Here is a 27,246-nt window from a genome sequence, read left to right on the forward strand (position 1 = left end):
AGGAGACGTCGTTGTAAAGGGACCTCAGGTTATGGAACAACTTCATCATTGTGCCTCTGCACTAATGACAGGAGTTGAAAGAAGCAGATGCAATGTGGGTGTTGACAAACGGAGAGGGGGCGATTGAAGGAGAGAGGGATTTAATGATGCGGGTGGTCGTTGGGGGTTGTGCGAAAGGACTCGCTTATTTATCAGGACACACACATGCACGTCTCGCACCTATTGTAGACTCAAAGCCGCGGCACCGTGCGTGCGGTCCCAGTCGGCTCAGGCGTGAACGTGAAGACGGATGAACGACAAGCTCCAACTGTGAGTTTGAGTTGGTTCAGGCTGAAATAGCTCAACACTCACACCACCGTGACGTATTGCGACGTGGATGTATCATTAAAGACAAATCAGATTTGTTACCTGGAAGTCAGGGTTGGGGTTGGGGTAAGGCAACCAGGCTGACCGCGAGTTCTCCTGGTACTTGAAGGGCCCATTGAAAACCTGGGATATGGCACTGAGATTAAAGGCACACACCGCGGACGCGGCAATGCTGTTTCTGAATAGCAGAAAGAGAGAGGAGACAGAGCCAACAAAGTCAGAGGAGAGAATTGAGAGGGTGATGGATGACAGAGGGCACAAATAGAGAGAGGCCTTAGAAGAAATTAATTTAGGACACAGGCGCCCCGGCCGGAAACCGCTACCAAATTTTGTTGGTATTCGTAAAGCTGGCCTCTGTTCGCTTGAATCGCTCTCAGCAAACAACACAAATCAAATAGTGGACAGACAGGCACACACTCTGGAGTAAGTTATAGTCATTATTGGATTACAAATGCAGCAATAGGGCGCAATTAAGCTGCTCGGCTTGTCTGATTAACTGTACGGATCTGGAGCCTGAAATACAACTCTGACTTTTTAAGCTGTCAGGTTCAACAAGTACTGGTCTCCTCCCTCTGAAGACAAAGTAAGGAATGAGAGCATTAGCTCTCCACTCAAACCGAGAGACTTGGGCAATGTGAGTTATAATCCAATGCGGCTGTTCATTAAAGTGTGTGCCTGCGGGGGGAAATGTTTCCAATACCCTTCAAAAGACTTTTTTTTTCAGCGGGGTGAATGCATTGACCATAAAGAATAGATTAGTCAGCTTTTAATAACAGTTTGCGCACGCGCACTCGCGTGTTTGCGAGGTTGAGAGCAGGAAACAAAAGACCGGGAAAAAGTATTAGGCGATGGTTTTCTTCCATGCATCTACATTTATACCATCCTCCTCGTGCATGATACACTTTTAGATTCATTTTTCATACGCAAGCGTCTTCATTTTCTGCATATTTAAGTTAAAGTGGCTTCTGAATAAAACACAAAGTGCAAACACGCTTTCACACGTTCATCATTGCCATCCTCATTATGCACCCTTTTAATTCACCACCCTTTTTTTAAACAGTCGTACTGTAGCTTTGATTCACTCAAGGTCTGAAGCCTGAGGGCACTAGTTGTAATGTCAGACGACTTCTGCAGCTCCACTTCCTAATCAAGTGTTCTGTAGGATGGGAGAGTTGCAGGTACTGTATGTGGGTTCCAGCCTTTTCCCATCCATGAACAATCCCACACCAGAATCTTAATAGATGGTTTCTTGGTCTAAACTCTGGGGTGTCACAGAGGAGGGAGAATGTTTGCCTTTTTAATACATTTGCACAATTACCGAGAAGATGCTCGATTTATATGCTCAGTATGTGCGACAGAAAAAGGTCAGATGACAAAGTTAATGCAAATGCAGTTTTGGTGTGTCTGTTTACAAAACTGACAAATTCACGACGTGATGCCAAGCTCATTGTGAATTATACATGAAGCCACTCCACTGGTGCAATAACAAAGAAGAAAAGAAAAATCTGTGTTTTATCTTTCATTTTCATCTGGTATCAACTCGCTGTCAGTTTGATCTCATGAAGCACATTGTTGGAAAATACAGTTAAACACAGAATTATGAAGCTTTTATGATGTTACTATGAAGTTAAGCACATCCTGGCCCAGCGCAATTTCATTCTACTCACACATTGGTAGTAAAAATGCCGTAGAGCAGCTCCAGCTCAGGCAGGTAAAAGGTTCCTTGCAGCTCGTTGTAGTTAAAGGGGATTTCTCCCGGTCGGGAGCAGTTCAGCCGGGCCTTCATGAAGGTCGTCCACGTGTCCTCCAGCAGGAAACGGCCGCCGATGTCGTTCTTGCAGACGCGGCCGGCGCGCGAGAACACCGTGCGCCCGCAGTCGTGCTCCACCGCGTTTTCCCGGAAGAAGAAGTAGGTGAAGTTGCCGATGTCATAGGAAGAGACGAAGTTCGGTTCTGCGAAGGCAGGGAGATGGAGAGAGGGCGTCAGAAGGGACATGGAAAGGAAAAAAAAAGCATGTGCAGAGAGAGGAGTGGAAAATTATTTAAAGTTGTGGGAGTGAGAGGAGTGGGAGAGCAAACGCGTACGTGTTATGACTGATTGACTTGCAGTCTGTGCGAGTGTGCAGCCCACACAACAGCAGGTGATCAGGATTAATAACTACAGGCCATGTTATTAATGGCGCTGTGGCGTAATAAGAAAACTCATTTTTCACTCCCCAAACCTAAAGGTTAGGATGAGAAATGACCAAAACAGGTGTGGCATAATAGCTCTGGGCCCACGTGAAGCACGCGACCTCCGCGTCACGGAGAGCGCGTTCATCTTCACGTACGACATTACTGGATCTAAACGACATACTTTATTTTCACCGACAGTGATTCAATTCCCCTTAAAATGAAAGTGTCATCTCATTTCAACCCTCTCACACCTTTCGGAGGGCGGCGCAGGGGGGAGGCAGGGAAAAAAAATCAATTCGCCATAAAATTAGTTATTAAACCTTTTCCCAGAAGGTTGCTGCAAAACAATGTGTGTGGTGGCTTTTAATTTATTTTTTCAATTTGGTTTAAATGTGAATCTGATAAAAGTCACCTGCTGACAAGATACTGATTGACCTGATTTGCAGGCGAGACACCTTGTGCTGTCTGAAGTCCTCCAGGCTGCTCTGAGGAGGCTCGGGCCTGGGAGCTTCCAGGGAACGACATTAAGTGGTGATGAATTCGAAAAAAGGTTCTCGTCTTAGAGTGATAGTGAGATAAATATCAAGATTCTCTAGGTTCTTGCTTTTCCTGCCAACAAGTAGAGGAGCTTGAGAAAAACACTGGTGACCTTCAAACTCCAGCGAACACGTGGATACAGCAGAGGACTTTTTTCATCTCCATTGTGTTCTCACTACCTAAAAAGGCCATTTATCTTTATGTAACAACTTGAAATCCATTTCCATGAACCTATGTGGGCCTATCCCAGCGCCTCCGTACCATTGAGCCACTTGGAGTTGTACTGGGCGGTGCGCAGCGGGGGCAGTCCGCCCAGGCTGCGGTAGATGGCTGGGTCTCGCCCAGAAAAGTCCATGGCCGTGGCGGCGTAGAGCTCCCCGCTGGAGGTGATGAGAGCGGTGGAGTTGTGGAGGGGGTTGTAGGGACACCGAGCCATCCCGCTGATCTGATCGTGGATCTCTGTCAGATTAGTCAGCTGCAACAAGAGAAGGTAGGGATGAGGAGAAGTGGATGAGGTCGGAGCTGGCACTGACGAGGTGCGAACATTGCCTCGATACTACATCATTAGGACAGGAAGGAGATTCTTTTGGATTGTCCCTGCATAAAGAAACTAAAACAACAAGAAGCAATATTCAAGGGAATAGTATGCATTTAGTCTTATTTCTAAACCTGGCACATAGTAGAACAAGAAAAATAGAACAAAGTATCAAAGGGCAGCAGTAAAATGCAAACTAGAGAAGACTGGTAATATGTTTATTCCTGCCAACGTGCAAAAATAGAAAAAAACAACAACATCTCATTAGGGTTCGCTTGGCTTATATCCACTACAAAAACACCCTAGAGTATATATGCTTATATATAACAGGTAGCATAATCACAAAATCCTTAGAGTCTAGCACAAAAACAGTCACGTGTTAAGAAAACCACTTAAACGTAAATGGATGCTGAAGCGGGTCCTTGAATCACCTCGCCCTTGACTGCAGGGTTTGGCTTCTGAGATCCACAAGCTGTTAGTCTGCTTCTAACATTATTATACCACATCTCTGGGCTCATGTGAGACAGTCCTGCGTCGTTTACTGCCTTTAGATGTGAAGCCAAATCCAACTCCGTGCGGTGGAAAAAGAATTTACAGCCCGACCCCAGTGTGACCCGGACACACTGGACCTGCGTGGTTCCTAAGATGTCGGCTGTGGCTCAGTGGCTTTGCATTAAAGAAAACTTCTAATGCATTTTAAAATTGAAGATATAATTATATTTCATGGTCAAAAGTAAACATGCTGAGTCAACGCAAGACTTTGGCTTTATCAAAGTCCTGTAGGCAAAACACATGAAAGGAAGAGTTGGGAGGTGAAGGACCTCAAGCGACAGCAACAGCCTCATCCTTCAAAGATTCAAAGTTCACTCTCTCCTCTCACACTTTCTCTGACTTAATAATCTGTGGACAGCTCCTCCAAGCGGGAGACCTGACTCCATTCAGGGCATGCGCTGGGGGAACAGGCGAGTCCTTTAGCCAATTTCCTGGAGCCGGTCGATTCGGATCAAGGGTTCTGTTGACTAGTGCGACGTCTGCTCCACCCAAACCACAACAAAACAGAGGAACCCTGTCTGATCTCCGCTCGCTCGGGATGAAAGCTCGGTATTGATGAGGCTTGTTCTGTGGGCCGGAATAGCTGTTTTATGGTCAACTGGGTCATTCAGAAAAAGCAAGCGCCGGTGTGATAAATAGCTAAACTGCAGCACATCCACCGCATTTTGAGGAAGTGGACAGAAAGTGGACTCAGCAGCTGTGCGGGCGGGACACTGATGTGACTCTCTGCTCCTGGGAGGGAGAATTTTTGAATCTGTGAGTTTGTAAGAGCTGTTGTGCTCTATGTGTGGCACTACTGAGACGCTATTGTAGCTATTGGGAGAATATTTAACTCCCGACTACAGCAGGAAATGCAGGAAAATAAAGGCGGCATGGAAGAACTTATGCTTATTCACAAATAAAACATGCGCTACACGGACAAAACCCCCACTGATTTATCGCCACCACAAAAGTCCTCGCCTCAAAGTAAGTGTCTTTCATCCCCACGGCTGCCACCATTATCAGCACAGTTGTCATCTCCAGCAGCAACATGTCTAAAAGTCAGAAACTAACAGCTTTTTAATCTATAACCCCTGAGCACTTATTAAACTAATAGAAAATTCGGCTGCCTATCAGTTCATCCATCACACCGAAAGTAAATCTGTCTGAGTGTGATTCAATTGCCGTTGCTGTGCCCGACCAGTGTTTCACGTTAATGGACGTTCAGTGGGTAAATATGACAGCGTCGATGAAATACTGGTATAATAATGTCATGACATTTCAACTATATGTATTTTCACAGCAGTAAACAGTCATTATGGGCCTGTGACCTTTTTGTGCTGTGCTTTTGGTCAGAAACAAATGTCATCATAATAGTAAACTCCTGCCTGCTCCTCATCTGAAATCCCACAGATGAAGGTATTTGATATGGCCCGCTGTAAGGTCCACACAATACTGTGACATTTAAATGCTGCTCTGCACTTAACTTCAGCCGGCACTTGTCACCAACAATTTGGGGTGAAAAAGTTTATTTTCTGTCACTTCGGTTACTGAGAAACGTCGTTATAAACACTCGGCGCTTTTGTTACGCACCAGTGGGTAATACTCAAATGTGAAATATCTTGAGCTTCCCTCGCGGAGTGAAGAGTCGACTGAAAAACAATAAAAGCACGGGCCTAGGAGATACAAGCATAAAGCTGCATGAGAATGAGAACGTGGAGGACAGGAACTCAGAGAACAGAGGAGGAATCATCGCAATGCGTCACAAAACGCCACACAAACGAGACAATCAGTGTGTTTACATAGGCCAGAGCTGTGATTATCAAGAGTAATGAGCTTAAGGCAATATTTTGATTGCAACATTTAACAAGTTTGAGGTAACATGATTTCTTAAGTAAGCGAGCTTAATAAGATTCATCTTTCTTCATAATTAGTCTACATCCCTGGCTGCACACCGGGAGCCGGGAAGAACTGTACGAGCGCGGTGATATCGTGACGCAAACTCAATCACACCTTGATTAAATGCGTTGATCAACCTTGACCTTTGCCTCGCATATTGTCAATTCAATCAATGGCACTCCAATCATCGCATTTGCAGCACAGCGGGGATTATTCCACCGTGAACAGAATGGAAATGCTTCTCTGAGTTAAATGATTTAAAACATTTTCAGTCGATTCAGTATATTTTAAGCAAAAACGTACTAATACATACAAGCACACATAATCCCCTCATCTTAAAATACTTAAGACTTTATAGGGGCTTTAAAAATCTACACATATTATTTTATCATATTTATATTATTTTAAGTCAATTTATACACAAAAATAAACTATATATGCCTCGTGCTCTATTTAGGATAACGCTAGGCTAACAAAAACATGGAACAACGGATTAGCTTGACCGTGGTACTAGCTTGTTTTAAAGTGCCAACATTATTTTGCACAATGACTTACCGACTTCATTTGCGGAGAGTTTACGTGGCAAATTAAATAGAAACACCAGCCTTAATTGGTCTTTGCACAGTCAGCTTCCACATGAATCGAGTGAAACAGGAATAAGGTGGTGGCCAAACAAGCGGTTGATCGTACCGTTCGGTTGGTGCAGATGGGGGTGAAGGCGTTGGTTCCACAGGTAAACAGCCTGTTCCCATTCACCAGCAGCACCCTGATGTAGTTCTGGCACTCTTCCTGTGGAAAGCCACCAGAAAACACACATATCGCACTTAGCAGTTAGCGGCAGCTCCATTATCTGCCCATTGACAGGCAGCAGCATTAGGCAGAGGGACAAAATTACACTTCATGCCAATAAATGAGACAAACACCTGCGACGGTGGGAGGGCGGCTCTAAAACGTGGCCAAGCCTGACAGAGTCAAATCAAGGCTAATGCCCACACGGCTTAGGGATGTCACATCTTAATTCAGCAGGGACCAGGTTTGGAGAGGGATCTGAATGAGGTGGAGAACAGATAACTGCGGCGGGCGTGGGAGAGGACCACTCAGGATTGGTTTAGAAAAGTGCCTTGGCTTTGTTGACCGGTCAGAGCGTCAGCGCTAAGTGTAGCCTCTCATATATGACATTCAATCATGTGCCTTTATTAGCCTGCTCTCTTCATTAATCAATTCAAACCACTTGTGGCTAAATGATGGCACAGTGCACGTTTACACTCTGAGGTTTTGGCTTTTTGGCTTTGGTTGGGTTTCCAACAAAACCACTCAACACTTGGTTAAAAGTACCTGATGAATAAAGTGGAACTGGCTGAGTGAATGATTGTGCGACTGATTGCTGCTGCACGCCATAAAATCACCAAGCTTTTAAGGATGTGCACCAAGGATTTCATCTAACAAAGCTCAGAGAGGATGTACAACTGTAAGTATCCTTTGTTTTTTGTGCAGGGTAGTAAACGATGAGGCTCTTCCTGTCTGAAACGAGCCAGGGCTCAGTTTGTGTGGGCCCCCTCGTAGAAATTTAAAACCCTGTAAATCTGCTATTGTCTGAGCCACTCGAGGTGCCTGTGGGGCAGCCCCCCGTGACTCCTCTCAAGGGTCTGATTTAGGAGTGAAGGGCACTGCCGGAGGAAGGGAAGAAACTTTTATTACCCCCATCAAGATGGAGGTTGACTTGTATAAGCACATGTGCATCTTTATGCGTGTGTTTCCTCAAAACAGAAGCCGTGTGTGAGTAGTTCCACTTGGCGCGTATGCCATATATCTGTGCTGTTTCCCTAGCTTGTTATCCGCTGTGGGCGCGTGTGTGGGTGCAGGAACGGAGACGGGATGTGAAGAGGTCTTTATAATTTAATTCTTTTCTCCACTTTTTTTTCCTATGGTAAATAATGGTGTGTTTAATATTTGCCCAGTCTCACAAACTTGACTTGTTTATGAAAACTTCCTGACAAATGTTCCACGTTTGTACTGTAATTCAGAGGCTGTTATGCCTGGCTCTCGCATTATAAAACAAAACAGAGGCTGCAATCAAATCCTGTCAAGTCAATTTAACTCTCCTTTCTTCTCCCCGTGGAAATAAATCAAATACACAAGAGGAGAGCGGATGCGTGCATTAGAAGGAAAAAAAAAACAATCGCTTGTAAATTCACTCAAAGCACAGGGACGCTATCTGTATAATAGCCTAAGCGATGGTATATTGCTGCGCGCTGAGCTAGGTAATAAACCATCGAAGGCCCTGTCAACTGTGAGAGAATGAAGTCTTTTAATGCTATTCTTAGTGTACATCACAGGAGCTGATCCTCAGAAGGGAACAGTGAGCGGGAAAAGTCAACTCCAGCAGACAGCAGTGACTCAGAAGGACTGAGGCAGCTTTGGTCTGTAATCTTGCGCTAGCCAGGCCATGCACGCCTGTTATGGTTCCTAACTGGCCTTCACAGACGAATGCACAGCGCTGCTCACATCTGGGCAGGGCCGTTCTGTTCACCTACAGGTCAAGGTCACGTCCAAACCCAGTGGTTTAGTAGAAAGAGGCTGCCGGCGAACCACATACAAAAACATACACTTGCCCTTAAAAAGAATCTGCACAAACAATAGGAAGTGCCTTCATGCGAGCTCTATAAATAGGAGGTGAGGTGTGGTTGGGAAGCTTTTTACTTCACAACAAGTTGATTTAAATCCACTTTGAGGCCAGCGTGCTCACTTGGATCCCTGCACGATCCCCCCACTTCACCCCCATTGTGTAGTTTGTGTTCAGGCTCCATTATGTTTCATTACATCGTGAAATGTCTGCGATTTCAGGGAGCCCTTTAGCGCAGCGCTACGAGTAAAAATTAAGAGAGACTGGTAATTTCCCGTCTTTATGAATGAATTTTTCCTTTTTAGTCGTGATTATTTCGAAGCCCTGATGTGCTGGTGGGATATTACAACATGCGGAGGCTTCGGTTTAAGTGGTAAACAGCCGCCGTTCAGCTGTTATATTTGAATTAAACCAGATCTGCAGGAAATATTAAAAAAAAAACATCTGCTGCAGCTCCGCTAATTAGACAATTGTTTTCAAGTGGTGGAGAGAGTCGCTACCAGTCTGATAGTCCTATAGATTCAAGTTACTTAAATGGGGGCTCTGTCAGTTTTAAGATTAAAATCATCTCAGTCATGTTCTAGGCCTTTGGAGGGCAAAGTAATGTTTGAGAAAGCAGCGATGGCTGACAGACTGAGAAGCAGTTTGGTTAGTGTTTTGCAGTGTGGCTGTATAGAAATGACACAGCAGGTTGTGTAGCTATGAGTTATATAGATATATCTTTGCATTTACCAGCGGGAGCATCCTATAAACAAACCTACTGAGCTGCATTATGGGATCGAGAGGTTGTGTCTCACACATCAACAAACTGGGGGGAAGCGAAAGGGCTGGAATAATCCTTTTGTTTTCTTTAGAAAATTCAATAGGTTCGCTTACTGGAGAAGCAGCAAACAACTTATAAAGTAATACTTTTGACAGAGGACAAACATTTTTTTTAACAATAGCGACAGTGGAACTTTTTTTTTTATCAACAAGGTAACAAATGTCTGAAAGCAATATAACAGTGTGACATTTCAAATGCTCAGCCATCACATAAACTCACCTCAGATTTTCCACGGCTGAAGCAGGCTCCCTTAGTGAACTCATCGCAATGCCACTCAGCCTCCTGTGGTGGGAGAGAACAGGAGTGTAAAGCTCCCAATAAATCACCCAGAAGAAGCAAACATCAAAAACATTTAGTGCCATGTCACCATGAACCACTTTGAAAAACACTCAAGGAACCCAAACAAAGCGACGCCCGGCTCTGGGCTGCGGTGGAACATACACCTTTTAAGTCAATTTAATGTCTGGTGACTTTGTCTGAGATCGTTCTGTAATAAAAATCCACAGTCCACATGACGACACAATTAAATGACACATAAAAACCCGTGATGGTGACGAGTTTGATACGTTGGCAGCGCCTCCAATTTCTGGGTCTAGACTATTCCTGGACTTGGAGGAAGGAGGAATAGACTAAAACAGAAGCGTACAGTAAATCCCTGCACAAAGTTATGAGCAATCTTAAATACAGACGCTCAAATCCAATTAAGGTGGATTCCAAACAGAGGCCTCAAGAAGCGAGTGTGAAGCCCAATGTCACTTTGATTTATGTGTGAGGGAGAAGGAGGGATCCAGAGACATAAGAGGTGAGTCCCTGGAGTATGATGTCAGTGTGATTTACATGTGAAGGAAAAAAAAACAGGGGGACGCCTTTTACACAGAGCTGCAGGAGGCTGAGGAATAAGATCAAACCTAGACTCTTCTCCTCCGAGGGCGAACACACCAACGTGCTCCAATTTCTGCTGCTTAAATTTAGCGTGAACTCTGGGGGAGGAGGGCTCCTCATTGATAAAAAAAACCTCTCTCTTCATTAAATGAGCGCTGGCCCGAGGACAGCGCCGAAGCTCTGAGACACTCACACTTTTGACAAGGGGAATTAGCTGCCACGGCCACCGGCTCCATGTGACTGGCAGGATGAGCAATACCGGCTGGTGCAATAATACGCTTAACGCCAAGTCATGAAAAGTCTCCACAAGTAAAACTGTTACTTATCCTTCTGCTTTTTTTGGTCAGGGATGTAACTTTTACTGCAGTTTCAACATGGCTTGTGGCCCAAAGGCACAAGATGTCAGCTTCTGTGGGAATATTGTAAATAGTATAAACTATTAGATTTCACCTTGAAATCGTGTATCATGACTGTTTTATGCCAGGACAAGAGGGGATAAGAAAGCTGAACCCCCTTCAGCACGTAAAGGAGCTTTGCTCATTTGCAGGAGTTTCCTCTGCGTGTTTTATGACAGGGCAGCGCTTTCCTTGTGTGTCCACACACACACACGAGCAGAAGCACGAGGGAGCTCGCGGCGCCATTCACGGAGCGCGAGGTGCTGTACGGAGGCGGCATCCTCGTCTCATTCTTCCTCAGCCTTCGCATTCTGGGGCGAAGCCATTGTGGGTCCCGCCGCACTCTCAAACCACACACATCGGCACAAGCGGCGCAGCAGGTCCCGGCTGAATTGAATGTGGGCGCTGGAAAGTGCTTGCACTAATCACATGGGGCGAGAAAACCTATTAAAGGCCCAAAATGTAACTCACTCATGTTTAGTTAAAAGAAAGATCAATGATAATACAGGACAATGCGTATTTACAAGCTGAGATCACATTAGCGCGAACAAAGTGGCTGCTTTTATCATTACTGGGCGATTATGTGATTAATGATCATTCTGCACAGTTCAGCTAATTTTGATGTTACAGTGGCGTATATTCTGATCACACCTCTGAGACATCAGCTTTATTGCCGGTGGGGATAGTAATGCTCATAAGCCTGTAAGAGGGGGCTGTGCTGGCATCATTGGCCACTAAAGCCACCCTCTCTGGCTGCGTCGCCTCAAATGATCCAGAATAAAGAACCAAATCGGAGCCATGCAAAAGCAAGCACCAGGATCATTAAGAAACATTAAAAGCCCATTAACATGCTATTGTTCAGCCAGTGTGCTCCTAAAAAGACTGAAGTATGTCTGCGATGTGCTTCCATTAAATAACAGCTTTGAAAGCTCTGTAACAAAAAGCTTTTATTTCTGTGGCTTTGCAACCTGAAGGAAACTGAAATAGAGACTGGACCTGGAAACAAAGAGGACGAGAGAATAAAAGAAGATGGCGAGCCAGGGTTGGTGGTCAATAACTGCATCAGGGTCCATTAAATGTGGGTGGTAAGGAAACCCATAGAGCTCATTTATACAGTAGATGTTCACTCACTCACAGGATGGGCCAAAGCAGAAGTGAGTTAAATATGAATGGACAAAAGCTATTTTTAGTCTCTGTGTGTAGTGAGAGTTTGGTGGGACACTATCTAGGAGAGTAATGACTGATGAATGAATCACACCATTCATATATGTATATTCTGTTACTCCAGATTAAAACAATAAGCTGGTTGTTGCTCAAAAATATGCCGTCTAAAACTCCAGCACGGATCCACAGAGAGGCATTCGGAGTCACTCGTTGCTTCAGGGAAGACGCCGCCTTTGTCTTGTGGTGTTCCATGTGTCCGCCCTCGCTCCTGTCCCCTGTAATGGCCGCGATCCTCCCAGAGCAGCCATTGTCCCGCGAGGTGGGCGCGGGAAAGAGACCAAGGGAGCAAGTGGGCACGGAGGAAGAGAGGGAGAACAGCCCGGCAAACAGAAAACAGAGGAGTCAGCCAGCACCAGGGAGACAGTGTGGGCAGAGTGCAGTGAGTAGTTAGCGCGACGGAGGCGGGAGCGAGGAGCTGAATTCCAAAACAGCATCGCTCCCAGACATTATATTGGGTATATTGTGCATACGGGGAGCCCGGAGAACACGCTGACAGCTGTCTGGGTTGAAGGAACGACTGGCTGTCGGTCTCGAGCGCGGGAGCCGGACAAATGCCGCCGGGGAGAAGAGCTAATCCCGCTCGTGAACAGCTGATATTACTTTTGATGTGCCAGCACAATATTTACCATTCAGAACCGATGTGTGCTGATGTAAGCTGCTGAAAGATTTACACGTGAAATTAGGCCCGATGTCATGTTGCGAGGACGTGCGCGGATCTGAGTTGCCGCACATATCATCATAAAACCATCGGGGGTGTTGAAGTCGCCCCCCCCCCGGTTGCATCTCGCCGCTTGTCGCAACCCCACTGCTTGAACACGCCGCCACGCTCAATGCGGTCCCAACGCGTGCCGCGATCTGATGTCTTTTCATTCCATGCATTTAAATGGCCAAGTTACCAAGTCGTCGTAATTGAATTAGCAACGCTCTCAGCGCTATGAAGGACAGTTTCTGTTAGCTACCGATTAGAAACGCTAATTGTTTTTCTGACAAAGTGTAATTGCGAGAGACGGGCCCGCGAAATACAACATGTGGGAGCGGAGGGAGCCTTTTGTCTTCTTTAGAGACCCCCTCCTTCTTAATGACATAACAATATGAGGGGAAGAAGAAGAAAAATGGATGTGCCGTATATGTCCCCCACACCTACAGCGTCTGTTGCCGAGGGGAGTTGTTATGGATAGTGTTTTCATGTGCTGGAGCAGCAGCAGTGAGAGAATGGAGTGAATATCCACAGTTCTCCCCTCCTCCGGTGCTGTATTGAATGGTGAACAATGCCCTTGATCTTCCTCATCCCAGCGCTTATTGACTAATGCTGCGCCACAGCGTTCCTGTTCAAACTCAGCCCTTGTCTCGATGTAGCATATTGAGTTCCTTCTTTCTTCTAGCGTCTTCGTACATTTTTGTTCCCCCTCTACTTAGCTTTTTTTGTGAAGTCGCCCGGCGATTGTCGTGCCTGCAAATTAGACACTATAGGGTTTCAGCAAGAGAAGGCGTAGCCTGTTATTAGACCAGCTGTGCAGGAGTAAAAAATGGAGCTGAAATGGAGCGCGGGTGTGTTGGAGGCCACTGCGCGAGGGTCTTCTGCATCATAAAAATAAATTATTTGCGGAGCTCACGGACAGACAGAAATACAAGGCTGAGAGGTTCACGGAGTCGGCCCGGCCATTCATCAGACCTGGCAACACAATAGGAGACTGAGCACAATGCAAATGCAGAAGGGCCGATTCATCAGCGTTTGTCCCGTCTCCGCCGTGGGCCGCGGAGGGTGAATCATCGGGATGCACGGGTTGATTTCACCTGTCCAAGGCTGGCAGCAGCAGAGGGCAGGGAGCTGAGAAAAGCGAGGGGGGGCGGGGGGTTCGGACAAAGCCGAGCAGATGTGTGATGTAACATGGAATTCACCTGTGCGCTGAAGGACACTTTTTTTGCTGTGGTTTCGGTCTTGGTGGCTCTCAGTGTCTCATTATTGGAGCTGCCCATGTCCCAGAGTTAAGTCCCCGTCTTGTTTTTCCTTGAAAGTTTGAAAGTGGACCAAGGATAAAAGGATCCACCTTCGGATCTTGACGGAGTTTCCAGATCAGTGAGGAGGAGGGCAGAGGGTGACGGGGAGAGAAAGGCCTCTTCAGGCTGAAACAAACTTTTAGCACTGGACATTAACTCCAATCAGGGCCACAGCGAAGGCTGAGTCACGTCTGAAGTCCCGCTCGTTCCCACTTAACTCTTCGACTGCCATCGAGTTGGAGTGCGTGCATGCAGGTTTTTCTCTCACAACTTATTATTACACATGTAAGCAGCGAAAATGTAAAAGGATGGTTCAACAACACCTCTAATACAGTAGGTGATTTCTCTCGGCTGCTTTTCTATGTCTTCTTAGCGTTAGCATTTCCAGAGGAGGCTACGGCTGCTGCTGGAGCTCAGTCATTATCGATCTCCGATTCTCCACTCGGTGTGTGTGCAATAGAGCAGGTGAGACCGGCAACACTTAGTCCCTAAACCTTCTGCTGCACGGCCGCATGATGATGGAGCATTCGGGGCCTGTTTAAAACCTCGCACAACGCCTGAATCCCATCCACAGGAAGTGGTGGATTCTCCTTATCCTCCATGCTGCAGAAGACCTCGGCGGCTTGTGTTGTGTTGCGTTGCACGCACGTACATACAAGATGGGATCAATCTGTCATCAGTCATATGGTAATTATATCCACCTCTTTAGTGCTATACACTGTTTGTATTACACCTCGGCTGCGTGCCTCTAAGCCGCGTGCTCTGTCAAACCATACACAGCCTCCCTCTTAGCGCTGCCAGCCATGCACGAACAAATCACTGCCATTGAGCATTATCTGACAGGGCTGATGCATGGGGATGGGGGTGAAATCACAAAGACAAGCGTAGGTGTAGCTTTTAGCTTGTTTCCCTTCAGCGAGAAAGAAAAAAAAGAGAACCTCATGCAACTCTTTTGAACGCTAGTGCAACCAAAATAAAAACTCCAGAACTCCTAACCACTGTTTACGCCGAAACTTTCTTTGTTCACTGCGAGAGTCTCGTCCCCATATTCCCTTGTAAGCCCATTTGATTGATCAGCAATGGGAGGATAATCTGAGTGGAGTAATGGGACTGAAGGAGAAAATCAAAGTCTTTCATATCCAACAACAATAAGAATGACAAATGTATGTAAACCCAGCCACAGAGGCAGCCGAGTCTCTGAGCAATTAATCTCCTGAGGGAAACGGGAGCTAAACGTCCTCTTGACTCCACAGAACAGGTCAAATGCGGAGCAGGAACCAGCGCGCGTGGGTTCGGACCGACCCCAGGCCTTGGCAGGGATCACCAGGTCCCATTGTTTGTGAAGTTCTGGAGACAAGGGGGGGGGTGATTGGGCCGAAGGAATCTCGGTGTCGCTGCTGCAGCCCCAGCCGAGCCGGGCCGACTGGCTGCACGGATGACACGGAGCATCTTTAAAAAGCATCTGCGTCCCAGCGGGCGGCCACAAAAGACCTGCTCTGCATGAATCCTCGTCTCGCTCCGTGGGGGGTATCTCTGCTTTCTTCCCTCCGTCTGCGCGCTGCCTCGCTGATCCCCGGTTTCGCTTTGTGTGCCGCCCTCCTCTCCTCCGCATCCAGCGACTTCAGTCTAGCCTCCTTATTTCATCTGACCGTTTTTCTCATTTTCCCTTTCCAGGCGGATTTGTATCAACGCCGCTCCTTCAATCCCGCCTTTTGTTCCAGCCAGTCATTCTCACATTTCTCTCCCTCCTCATCCTCTCCCCTGGTTTACCCAGGGTTTAAATGGCAAACATCAAGAGTTGTCTAACCATCAGAGAAGCCTTTCTGCTACCACCTAGTAATAAAATCCCTCGGTGTGTCAGTGTTTGTGTGGCAACTCAGTCGGTCGCAAAATGTTTAGCTCCGCGGGGAGCGGTGTGGGCTCAAACAGGAGTGAGAAAAGGAGAGAGAAATGAGAGGATGGAGCGAAAAATTCAGAATGACAACATGTGGGAGAAGTGAGAAGAAAGGCCGAGTGGAAAAAAAGCATAATTGCCACATTGGGCTTTCTGTTATTTAGACTTGTCACCATGGGCCCAATGCACAGCCCTGAAGTTAGCAGACTTTAATTCTTGATTAGCATTTCAAAACATATGATTGTTTTATTTTTTACCTGCAACTCATTAAAGGAATTACACAAGCCGGTAATGGCTTCGTGAGATGGGTGGAACCGAATCCAGTTCCAGAGGAAGGAAGGAGGCGACGCCGACTTACATTAGATTGAACTTTTTAACGACACTATCGGCCCACGACGCCGCCGAACACACCCACGATCACACTGCCGGATGGGAAGCTGTTGTGACACGCGAAATGCTAAACCGTTTTACTGTAACAGCTTTAAGTTGTGGGAGCTGGCAGCTCCACTGCGTCGACTGTGAGATGTTTGTTGCAGGCAGGCACGTCTCTGGATGCCTGCGCCAGTGCGGATGTAAGAGCAGACAGAGTGAGTGCGGATTCACCCAGAGAAGCGCGTGAGTCAGACTGAGAAGACAGAAAAACAAAAAAAGGAGGGAGTGATGAGAATTAGCGCTCACCTGGATCAGTGTCAGGTCCTCTAGATTGAGCCTGAAGAGGTGGTTTCTGTGAAGGAAAGGAACAGACGAGTGAGTTAGAAGGTCCGTTCGACTGCCCTTCAGGTCTGCTGCATCCGACGCTCCTAACCGCTTCCCTGCTCGGACATTAAACCTAACCTTTTCATTGGAGAGATGTAAATGTTTTGGCAGAGCACTCAGGGAATACATGATTCAACCACTGCAGCAAACGTGAACGTCTACATTTTTCTCACTCTGTAATTACGAGGCAATGAATCGCTGATGAAGCAGCGCGGTTGTAAAAGGTTTTGTTCCTCGTCCTGCTGGGGGTTTGTGTGTAGAAAAGCAAGAAAGGGAAAGAGGATTAAAGAAAGTCCAACCTGAATGTGAAAACTCAGTCTAATAGAAATTCCTTTTTGTCAGAAACTTTTTAAAAATGTAAGGCAAATTACAAAGAAGAAATACAAAGGGTTCACTGTTTTTCTTGGGTCAATGTCTTATCACATTTCTATCCTTTAAGGTTATGGTGCATTCAAGGACCAGTTTAGGAATCAAGACCTTATGATAATACAAACAAGCACCACATGTTTTTAGATTCAGAACAGCTCCAAAAAGACAAATTCTTCTAAGAACAGTCAGAAGGAGCAGCTGCACACGCACGCTACAGAGCTGACTTCCTTCCAAACCTGTGAAACAGAAAATAAACATTTTTAACTTTGAATCGGCTTTGTGCAATTATCTGATTTATTTTAATAACAGCCCCTGAGGCAGAGACCTTGCAAAAGTTACCACCAACACATTCATCATTTCTTTCTCGTCAGCAATCATTTTTTAAAAAGCTGCGATTGCTTTTTTTTCTCACAAATCAGATACCTTATTTTAGAGATTTCTAAGCCACAGCTCCCTCGCTCACTATCTCTCTCTCTCTCTTTCTCTTTCACACACACATACACACACTTTCATGCACATACATACAAACGCACTCCCCGAGATCTATCAATCTCCTGATGAGTGGCTATCAGCCGGGTCTCGGCGCGGCTGCAGCCCCCTGTTTTACTGTATTGATATTTGCATCGATCGCTCTTTCCTTCCATTATCACTCATACTTCTAACCCTGCCTGCAGCCGTCCATCCAGCCACATCACCTTTCGCAGACAGACACACAACAGCTGCTGAGTTCAATCGAGAATTCAAATAAATCTTTAATTAAATTCTTTTAGGAGTACATTGTGTTGATAGGGCTCAGTGATTTGTAATGAAAAACAGAGGATCAACAGAACACACGTATAATATAATATAATATAATATAATATAATATAATATAATATAATATAATATAATATAATATAATATAATATAATATAATATAATATAATATAATATAATATAATATAATATAATATAATATAATATAATATAATATAATATAATATAATATAATGTAATATAATATAATATAATATAATATACTGTTACTTTTTGTCAAGGAGCTAGCAGATACAGCATTTAGATTTTTTTATACCTTGGCTGTTTGTCCTTACTGTATAAACTCACCATCTTACAGTAGTTCCTCTGATGCATTAGTAAATTCCCTGGGCTCACTTAGTGTCTGTTTGTTTTGCTGCTCTCCTTCCTGCCGTTATCTCCTACTCACGTCATAGTGAACAGGAGATAAGTAGTGCAGCGCTTCTGTCTATTGACAACTCGAGCCATTAAAAGAAGTGCCACGTATACTTCATCTGGACTCAGCCAGAGGCTCACACAAGCGTGAACGTATGCGTACCATGCAATTTCTTTCACACAGAGAACACAAAGCTTTAAAATGGACACACAACATGTAAGAGATCTCATTTAAATTCAGACACACACACACACACGCACTGGGACACTGTGCTTGACAAAGACAAAAAGACAATAAACTTGGAAACAATCTCCTCCAAAGCCATTTTCTCGGGCTTTTGAAGACATCTATAGAGAAACTGATTATTACTCATGCATAAACAAACACTGAGAATGAAAGACAGGACAATAAAGGGACAGGCAACAATAGACAATAAAGGGAGGGAGTAAACAGATATGGAAAAAAACAAAAAACAAACAAACATAAACAAACTCAGATTACCTGGCACCGACGATGAGTTCGTTCTGACCGGGGTCAAAGGTCAGCTGTGAGTAATCCACTGTTCCTTCTGCCTTGAACCTGAACATCCACGGCTCCATCTCTGCCAACGACACCACAGGACACAGCGACAGTGAGCCATTAGGAGCGAGGAGCTTACAGCGGCAGATGACAGCTGTGCTGATGAATTAAGTGTGTTTGGAGCTGAACAAACTCCATGTTATAGGCCAAGTTTATAAGAGCAGCTACTGCTGTTGTTTTGATTTATATCCACTTAATTGAACATACGTTTGTGGGAGCTTTTGTGTGAAATCTAACTGGGCTATGATTACTTATAATAGAGTTGACATTAAATTGACATTTAAACTAAAGAGCGTGTTCTACACCATGAGATTATAAGGTTAGACGTTATTGGCATATGCAACTGGCTCGAGCTGCACATCAGTATAACCTGCAGTAATCGACTGGGACTCAATTAAAAATAATGAGCTGCATGGGATGTAAGTGTACAAACCATATACAACAAGCCAGTGATGTCATGACTGACACAATGTTACATAACTACACCTTTAAGATCCAGTCACCTTCAGGCAACAGCTTAAGTACATTTATGGGATTCTTATATTTCTATTAACAGCATTTCTGCTTTGAACTTCCATTGTTGTATAATGACATCATTTTTATGCCCTTTGTTATCGCGTTGCCCTATGAATACGTCAGTGGTACCTGGTCCCCTGCTGAAAGAAGCAAATAGGAGCCTGAAGAGAAGCTGTCGTCAGCTGATGAGGTCACTCATTCCAAAGTAATGTTACACAGATCAAAGTGTACCTTGACATTAGTGCCTGTCAGGCTCGCTGCCACGCGAGACCTCGGCAGACACAAGAAAGTTTATAGAACAATGAAATTTAGACGCCTTATGACTCAGCTGGGAGTTCGTGGAGTTCTGCCGCCCATTAAAACTGATGTTGATTGAGTGGTTACACTGAAATGTATACCGTTGGATGAAGACGGATGCGATTCTCGCTTTTATGGAAATCGACCTCTTCTCCTGCAGCACGGTATGCGCAACACATGCGTCCGTGAGGAGAGGCAGAGATATCCCAGACAGACACTGACACCTTATCCACAACACGCCTGCTCTCATGGCGCCTAACCCATTAACCCCTGACCAATCGAATCACGCGTCACGGGCGGCCTGTCTACTGTCTGGTCACCCAATAGGCTGAGATGAGGGGGGTCAGTCGTTCATTATGGCGACAGGTCTTCTCCATCACTCATCTGATGCTTGATCCATAGTCATAACAACCTACACAGACTTGATTATGCTTCGCCATAGATGGAGGCTTTTCTTCAGCTGAGTATTTTATAGTGCAAAGTCTTCATGGAGAGTTTTTAGTAACGGTGATTTCAAATCATTCATCCCAACATTTGAGAGCTATTTTCAGTAAAGGAAGGAAAATCAAAGAGGCTTTTTTTTTTAATTTGCCGGTGAGCTTTCCATCAGGAACACAGGGAGAGGACAGCGTGAATATCCTCTTCAAAACACATTATCAGCTTCCTCAGGCGCACCTGTCAGGCAGCGCTTCAAATGGAAGCACGCGCTCCCCTGGCTGCGTCGCACGTACTCGAGGTTTCTGCGACAAACGTGGGATTTCTGAGCGATTCGGAAAAAGGAGACAAACAAGAGCCAGAAAAACGGGGGGCTCGCGACAAACATCTGCCTCCTCCCGGATGGTGTTGTGGGACCAAACATTGGCCCTCCTGACAAAACAGTATCATCTGCTGAGAGACAATAACTCTGTATGCGGAGATATTTCTTGCGTGTTGTCTTTCATGTCTCCCTGGTCTCTGGGTTCCTCGGCGCCAATACATTTTCATTAGCAACAGAGAGCTAAATATCATGGAGATCACGACCACCTTCACCCTACAGATTTCTTTTTTGGGGGGCTTAATGGCTGACGCTCTGCCTATTCTGGAGGGATAAACAAAGTTTGGATGTGCCAATCTCGTGGCTCCACCGGGCTTGTTTTTTTTACGGCATGGAGAGAATCCGCAGCATACAAATGTAGCTGTGACACCCCCCGAGGGAAGACGATGCTTGACAAACCCAGTTTCTCCCCATAAATCTCCCTGACGCACCAGGGGAGGCTCGCTAACGGGGTGATGGAGCGTGTGTGTGTGTGTGTGTGTGTGTGTGTGTGTGTGTGCATGTGAAAACAAAAAAGACAGTGCAGATTTGTTGAAGTGTGCAAAAGGGGGCAGAAGGTTGTAACTGAACACAACGACACTCGGAGGATTTACGGCGTTTTGCGTTGAGGCCAAGGACTATTCATAAACATTCACACCCGACGTGTTCAGAGCCTACGAAAGCTGCACGGAGCTTCACGAGGCGACTGAACCGGCGGGTTCTTCCAGATCGCAGTTCGGGTTCACAGGTTTAGCCTTCCAAAGACTGTGGCTCCACCACAGAATCTAATCACACTGGTTTGAACCCTGGTCTATTGTTCACGTCTTTGCTATTCATTTGCTTTTGAACGGGTTGTATTAACTAATTTTAGAGGCATCCTGGGAGGGTTTTACGATCCCGTGTAGAGTCAACAAATCAACATTATTGTTAAACCGTTAAAGAAAAGCACAGCAGGAGATAATAAATACCCCTAAGCCCCCGTCCCCCTTTTTTTCTAGATTCACTCCAACCTCAGTTGTGCTTTACATGTTACTTGTGGTGGTATCAGCTGTATAATGTAATCACATCACACCCATGCTTGTACAGCGGCTGCCTGAATCTGCGGATTGGCTCCCGATGAGAAACCGCGCACACGCTAGGAGATTAGGATGAACATTCAGAGCGCAGCCGGGGCGGGACGCCAACGCAGTCGCACCCCTCCCCTCCACTCTGTCCCATCTTATCCCCTTAACCCCGTCTCCCTCGTCCCCAAAATAGTACCGCCCGTCACTCACGTCCCGTTTGTTATTCCCCTCTGTGACATGGAGCAGTTGACACAGAGGCAAAATGACAGCATATATAAATATTTACAGCCAGCGTTCAGGCAGCCAGTGCTTAAAGTTACTAGTCGGCAGGAGTGCCAGGCTGGCGGCCACAGCAACATGTGGAATCGATTCAGGAAACACGCAAGTGTGTTTTGTTTTTCTTCGCGTGAGACAGAAGGCAATGACATAAATAAAAAAGATTCTAAAAGCAGCGCTGTGGTGAACGGGCGCCAGAAGAGCGGCCACCGTTGGGTCAAACGGATGCGGGGAAACAGTTCAGAGCAGGTGGTCGGGGAACAACCACTCGACCACAGTTGGAGGAAATCTGAAGCAACGTGCGATGGCAGTTCGGGTTTGCTTCAAAAAAAAAACACACACACAAATCTAAAAACCCACAAGTCCGACGCGTCAAATCACGGCGGCCCCCGGGCGGCAAGTGAATCATGCAGAGCCAACCACGAGCGCACTGGAAACTGGAATGGACCGAGCGGAGGAGAGACGGCGCTTTAACAAGACGACAAAAACGGGATCAAATCAATTATGTGGGGAAATGACCTGCGGGACTTTTACTGAGGTTGGTAAATGAAAGACGGGCAGAGCCGTTCCACTGGCAGCTAAGCTAAGCTAAGCTAAGCTAAGCTAAGCTAAGCTAAGCTAAACGCGGCCGTTACATCACTGACCTCACGCACGAAGGCAGTGGAGTTAAAGCTCTGGAATCTGAGCTGCCAAAGTCTTAGAGGGTTTTAAGAGTCGTCCCCAGCTGACCAATTAAAAGATATCTGACACTACTTGTAGCTCGGTGCGTTTATGAATGCTGTGAGGCCATTTGTTTACCCCCCCATCCCTCCCCCTCCTCTCTCTAACGACGTGCTAGCCATTCAGGGATGATAAAAGCTCAGCTCGGTCTGTGGCCGTAAAAAACGAGTGTGCCGGTTCCGCTCCTCTGAGACGCGGCCCTCGGCCTGAACTGTGAAGACATTGTTTACGCCACAGTTTATAACCTTTAAAAGCCTCCGAGCCGACACCCAGGAACACTTGTTAAATACAACACTTTATTAATGCAGCGTATCTCTGGGGCTTCCAGCCACAATAATACTACAAATCCTCGCTCGCTGGACTTTTGCTTAAAAAAGTCCAGGCCTTTCAGCGCCGCTCCCTGAATAATCCCACAAATGACACGCGTTCACAGGATACGTCAGACTTGTTGTCAGGGAAGTGCACCTTAAGGGTAAACACTGAGAGTGCAGCTTCTAAATCCAGCGTTGTACTTTCTTCTCCGAAACCCCACATTTGAGCCACCGCACGGATCAGGAGGGAGCTCTGCAGGCCGCGGAGCCCTCGCGCCACAGTAGCAGCCAAGTGTTGTGCCAAGTCGGAGAAACCGCCGTCCCCAGTGGGGTGAGACCCATGTGAGGCACGCCCTTCCACGGTCGGGCCACAATCACACAGAGAGAAAGGAACCCTGTCACTGGGGCCTCAGACAAAACCCCGGCCTTGGCTTCTCATGAGGGCTCATAACCACCCTGGCCTTCGTATTGTTTAACTCCTCTCTCACCAGACCAGGGCAGCGAGCAGATGTGGACCCAGTGGAAGGACAGCGCATTACTTTTTTACACAACCGTTAAACATCATCTCAGTCCCAGGTGAAACTGTCACGATAATTTTGTCATGTTAACTGAAAACTAATTAACCTCCTCCCTTAAAGGAACAGCTTTACAGACGAAGGTGAGAAGATGGTTCTCACCTGCCTTTTCGCTCAAAACCCAAGAGAGGCCGAAAATAAACTTTATAATCAAGATTTTCTTTGTTAGTCTGCACAAAAAAATGAAAAAAACTGTTTCTAAGATGTTTGCTGTAACTCTTACGTATAATTATAACATGGTAATCTTCAGTTTTCCTAGACCATTATGTTGTCAGTGAAGTGTGATGCTGGGCTGTTGTTGTCGTCTCAGCACAGCTGAAGTGGTAGAATACGCTACACACCGCATTCCATAAAACAGAATGACTAACAAAAGACAAACATAATAGGTTTAAAGGCAGATCCTTCTACTCTCATTTGTGTGCATGCGCCTCTACTGTATATTCTTTAATGACTCATAGCTCAAAAGGGGCAAAGACTATAATTTGCAGTCTCTGAAAACATCTGTGGATGTTGTACAACGCTGAACAAAGAGATGCGTTTGAAGCACACAAAGACTATCATCAGGCCGTTAAAAGGAGAGTTATTATTATTAGATAAAAAAGGCTTTTTATGGGACTCTGGGAGTTTGCAGCTGCTCTACAAACATGCTGCTTCGATTGTGCAAAAGTCAGCAGTAACACAACTAACGCGCCGCCCTCGTAGAGCGCCGCTGTTTCTAGATCAGCGCGGCTTCATCTCCTAAAATGTTCCTTTTTAAATACAGGCGTGCGGCACCGAGATGGTCGCCTGTGGTTTCTGCCAGAAACTAACAAAAAATGCTGAAGGTGAAACACGGAGCCTTTCATTGGGAGTTGAACCTTGAAATTGCGTTCGGATAGTGCCCGGTGTGCTCGGGAGTCACGTTGCAATGCGACCTGGGGAAGCTGGGAGAGGTTCCTCCGACAAGCAGGAAGCTCATGTCGCTTACTGTTTGAAATGTGTACACAGCCACGACAATGGGGGGAAAAGGACCCGGCTGGGTCTAACTTCAGTAAGCCACGAAAAAGAAGAGAAGAGCGATGCTTTTATTTACACAAAAACACAAGACAGTTTGACTTATAGTTCTGTCTGTGTGTGTCCACATATATTTAAAAGTCAAAAATAAAAAATAATCAAGGGATTGTTTGCAGGTGTCTTGATTCTTGTGCTGTACTCGGGGAAACGCGCTGAGGAACAGTGCAAGTGAAAATAAAGGTCATTCTTAGTAATTACATGCCCTCAAGCTCAAGGCTTTATAAAGCAAGAGAGCATAAACAGCATTAGTTGGGTAATCAGATTATGAAGCCTACTTTCTCACCGAACGCGCTGTCAACACGTGTCCCTGCAGAAAGTCTTCACCATCAAGCTGACACCGACTTCTCTGGTCTGCTCTCCAGCACAGAAGCCTTAGCGTCAGTGAACCGGTGCCTGGCTGTGAACCGAAGCGCTGGCCCTTCTTTAGCAACGCTTCTATGTTTCAACCACAGCATTAAGCCGAAGCATCTTAATGGGCCACTCTGGTACATTAGCAAACACAAACGCATCAACCACATCTGACCCACTGGTCGGTGTGCGATCCCCCACATGCCGCTAGCGCCGGCGGGAACGCGTCGCGTTAGCCGTTAGCCGATGACTAACTTTCGGCAGTTAGCCATCGTCACTGCACTAAACTGGGGCTGAGGGACGAGCGTCCCCTCGGCCGCTGTAACAAGGAAGCGGTGACGACCGGGGTCCAGGGTCGGACGATGCGCGAGAATCTATGCACACATGCACTAACCTCGGGCCTCCAGTCAATTCCTCCCTCAGTGCTGCGTTATTATCTGGCCGGACTAAAAACAGCTCAATGACATTTAGCCTCTTTTCAGTGGGTAGACAGAACCACATTGATTGATATTGATATTTTCATTCGGCTAAAGTCTCGCAGCTTTTCATTACAGTTTAGCCGCTCAAAAGAAACGCGAGACAAAGGCTTCGAACAATGGAACCTGACGCTGGAAACTGCAGAGCCACGTAGCGGAGGCGAGCGGCGGAGGGTGCGTCTGCTCCTCGTCCCCGGGGAAGGAACAAAGGGAGAAGAAGAAACGAAGGCGGAACAATGGGGAGGTTTCTTCTTCTGGCACAAGCTGAAATGTTATGGACAGAGGTGGACGCAAACAGGCTTCTCGTTTTCACCAGGTTTGTCTGAAGTCGCAGCGTCTTCAGCAGACTTGTATGAAATAAACAGAGGGCACTGACATGCATCAAACAGAGAAGGCGAAGCGTTTATGTTCCAGGCTGTGGAGATGAGGCTCATTACTGCGGCAGCTAATACGCTAATTAGCAGGGCAACATTTCTACATTTCAATAGTGACAGTTATTCTTTAAGCGGCCTTGACGCTCGTACTTTCTATAAAATAGACTTAATTGCATGTTATTTCCAATTTGCACACAACACGACATCCCAGCAGCCTGATCTGTAGCCAGACGCATTCTTTACTTCAGGCCCCGTTTTGCCTTTTCATCAGTTCGCTTGCAACTCGCATCCAAGACGTTTATGTCTCCTAGCAACACTGAATGTTCCAGAAAGTGTCCATACTTGGTCAACTAATCTCACCTTGGGAAGTTCAGGGAGGAGAAGTAAACTGTACATGATGAGTCGTTTTAATGATCTGTCGTGTGAGTCTGTATGTGTTTGTTCGACCGACCTGAGTGCGAGATGATCGGATGCTCCATCCTGTGACAGGGAGACTCCGGCAGCAGCACTGGTCCTCTCCTACCGGCCACGCCTCCAGGCTGCAGGACCAGCATGCACTGCAGCAACAGCAGTGCATGCTGGATGACCGGGCGTCCCATGGGGGCCTGGGCTTGGCTCACTTCTTCTCAGGCCTCAGGGGCCAAGTGCATTTGGGGAAACACACCTGGAGGGACACAAGGAGGAAAGAGACGGGTGCTGTTTCAAACTGAGGCTCAGAGGGTTCGCGTTGAATCTAGCGTGAAAGTGTTGAAGAGGGCGTCGCAGTTCAGCACCGCTGCACCAACGCGATTCACTCTGGGAGACGGAATACCAGCAAGAACCACTTAGATGAAGGTGCAAATAATAAAAAAAGGAAAACAGTAGGACTCACGCCTGAGAGACAACAGTGGGTGTGCTCCGTGCAGGCACCCAGGGATTTCACACGTCTCACCTCTGACGCTACAGAACATGAATCAGACATGACTCTGCATCGCCTCAAACGCCACACGTAATGTGTGTGTATGTGTGTGTGTGTGTGTGTGTGTGTGTCTCATATTGTGTCTGCACACATCTCGTCTCTCTCTCTCTCTCTGCAGAGGGGGTTTTATCATATCTGATGATGAAAGGCAGTAAGCGCGCTGTGAGCATTCGCGTGTTTTTCATTATTAAGAGTCTATTTCTTTATGCGCCAATGATATATGGCGCCTTTGCAGCTGCGCGGCGCTTCTCACGGGTCAATTAAATCCTACAGCTGCTGTAAATCTGACGCGTTTTTATTCCCGACCAAACCCTCAAATTGCTGAATGTGATTATTACGCCGTGGAAACGCTCACGGCGGATGCGCGCTTCCCCCGACGAGTCGTTGGCTGCATGAAGAAACAAAGCGGTTTGCACAACTCAATTGTTGGTGATTTCTTTCATTGTGGGGGTGAATTGATGAGCAGCCCGCACCATCGACATCATTACTTTTTAATCATTTATGTGATGCTATTACCAAGAATGATTCACGCTGCGCGGCCTCGCTGACTGTATAGCACAATACGTATGTGAGCGCATATACTGAACATCGTCGCTGCCGGCTTTATCGCCCAAGAATTTGTTCTGTAGCTCAACCTGCGCATTCTTCCCATAACTATACACATATTGTGTTATTGCATTGAGAAATGGGCTTTTCATCTGCTGTACCGTCGGAGGAAAGAGTCTTAG

At 46.3% G+C, this 27,246-nt stretch overlaps 1 protein-coding gene across 3 annotated transcripts in view; it reads right to left on the reverse strand.

Annotated features, from left to right (window-relative positions):
• Positions 1–27,246, reverse strand: part of sema5a (sema domain, seven thrombospondin repeats (type 1 and type 1-like), transmembrane domain (TM) and short cytoplasmic domain, (semaphorin) 5A) — an 88,115-nt gene that overhangs the window by 41,899 nt on the left and 18,970 nt on the right. For all 3 annotated transcript variants that reach the window (XR_003785544.3, XR_003785543.3, XM_029146607.3), the window contains exons 2-9: positions 26,012–26,224; positions 18,680–18,779; positions 16,561–16,606; positions 9,709–9,771; positions 6,734–6,832; positions 3,340–3,553; positions 2,034–2,319; positions 409–544 (exon numbers count right to left, since the gene is read on the reverse strand). Coding sequence is in view for 1 of the 3 variants with exons in the window: in XM_029146607.3 (XP_029002440.1) it covers positions 409–544; positions 2,034–2,319; positions 3,340–3,553; positions 6,734–6,832; positions 9,709–9,771; positions 16,561–16,606; positions 18,680–18,779; positions 26,012–26,159 (1,092 nt within the window). In the remaining 2 variants the exon portion in view is untranslated. The remainder of the gene's footprint in view (positions 1–408; positions 545–2,033; positions 2,320–3,339; positions 3,554–6,733; positions 6,833–9,708; positions 9,772–16,560; positions 16,607–18,679; positions 18,780–26,011; positions 26,225–27,246) is intronic.

This window comes from Betta splendens, chromosome 4, assembly GCF_900634795.4.
Source record: "Betta splendens chromosome 4, fBetSpl5.4, whole genome shotgun sequence".
Classification (NCBI taxonomy): Eukaryota; Metazoa; Chordata; class Actinopteri; order Anabantiformes; family Osphronemidae; genus Betta; species Betta splendens.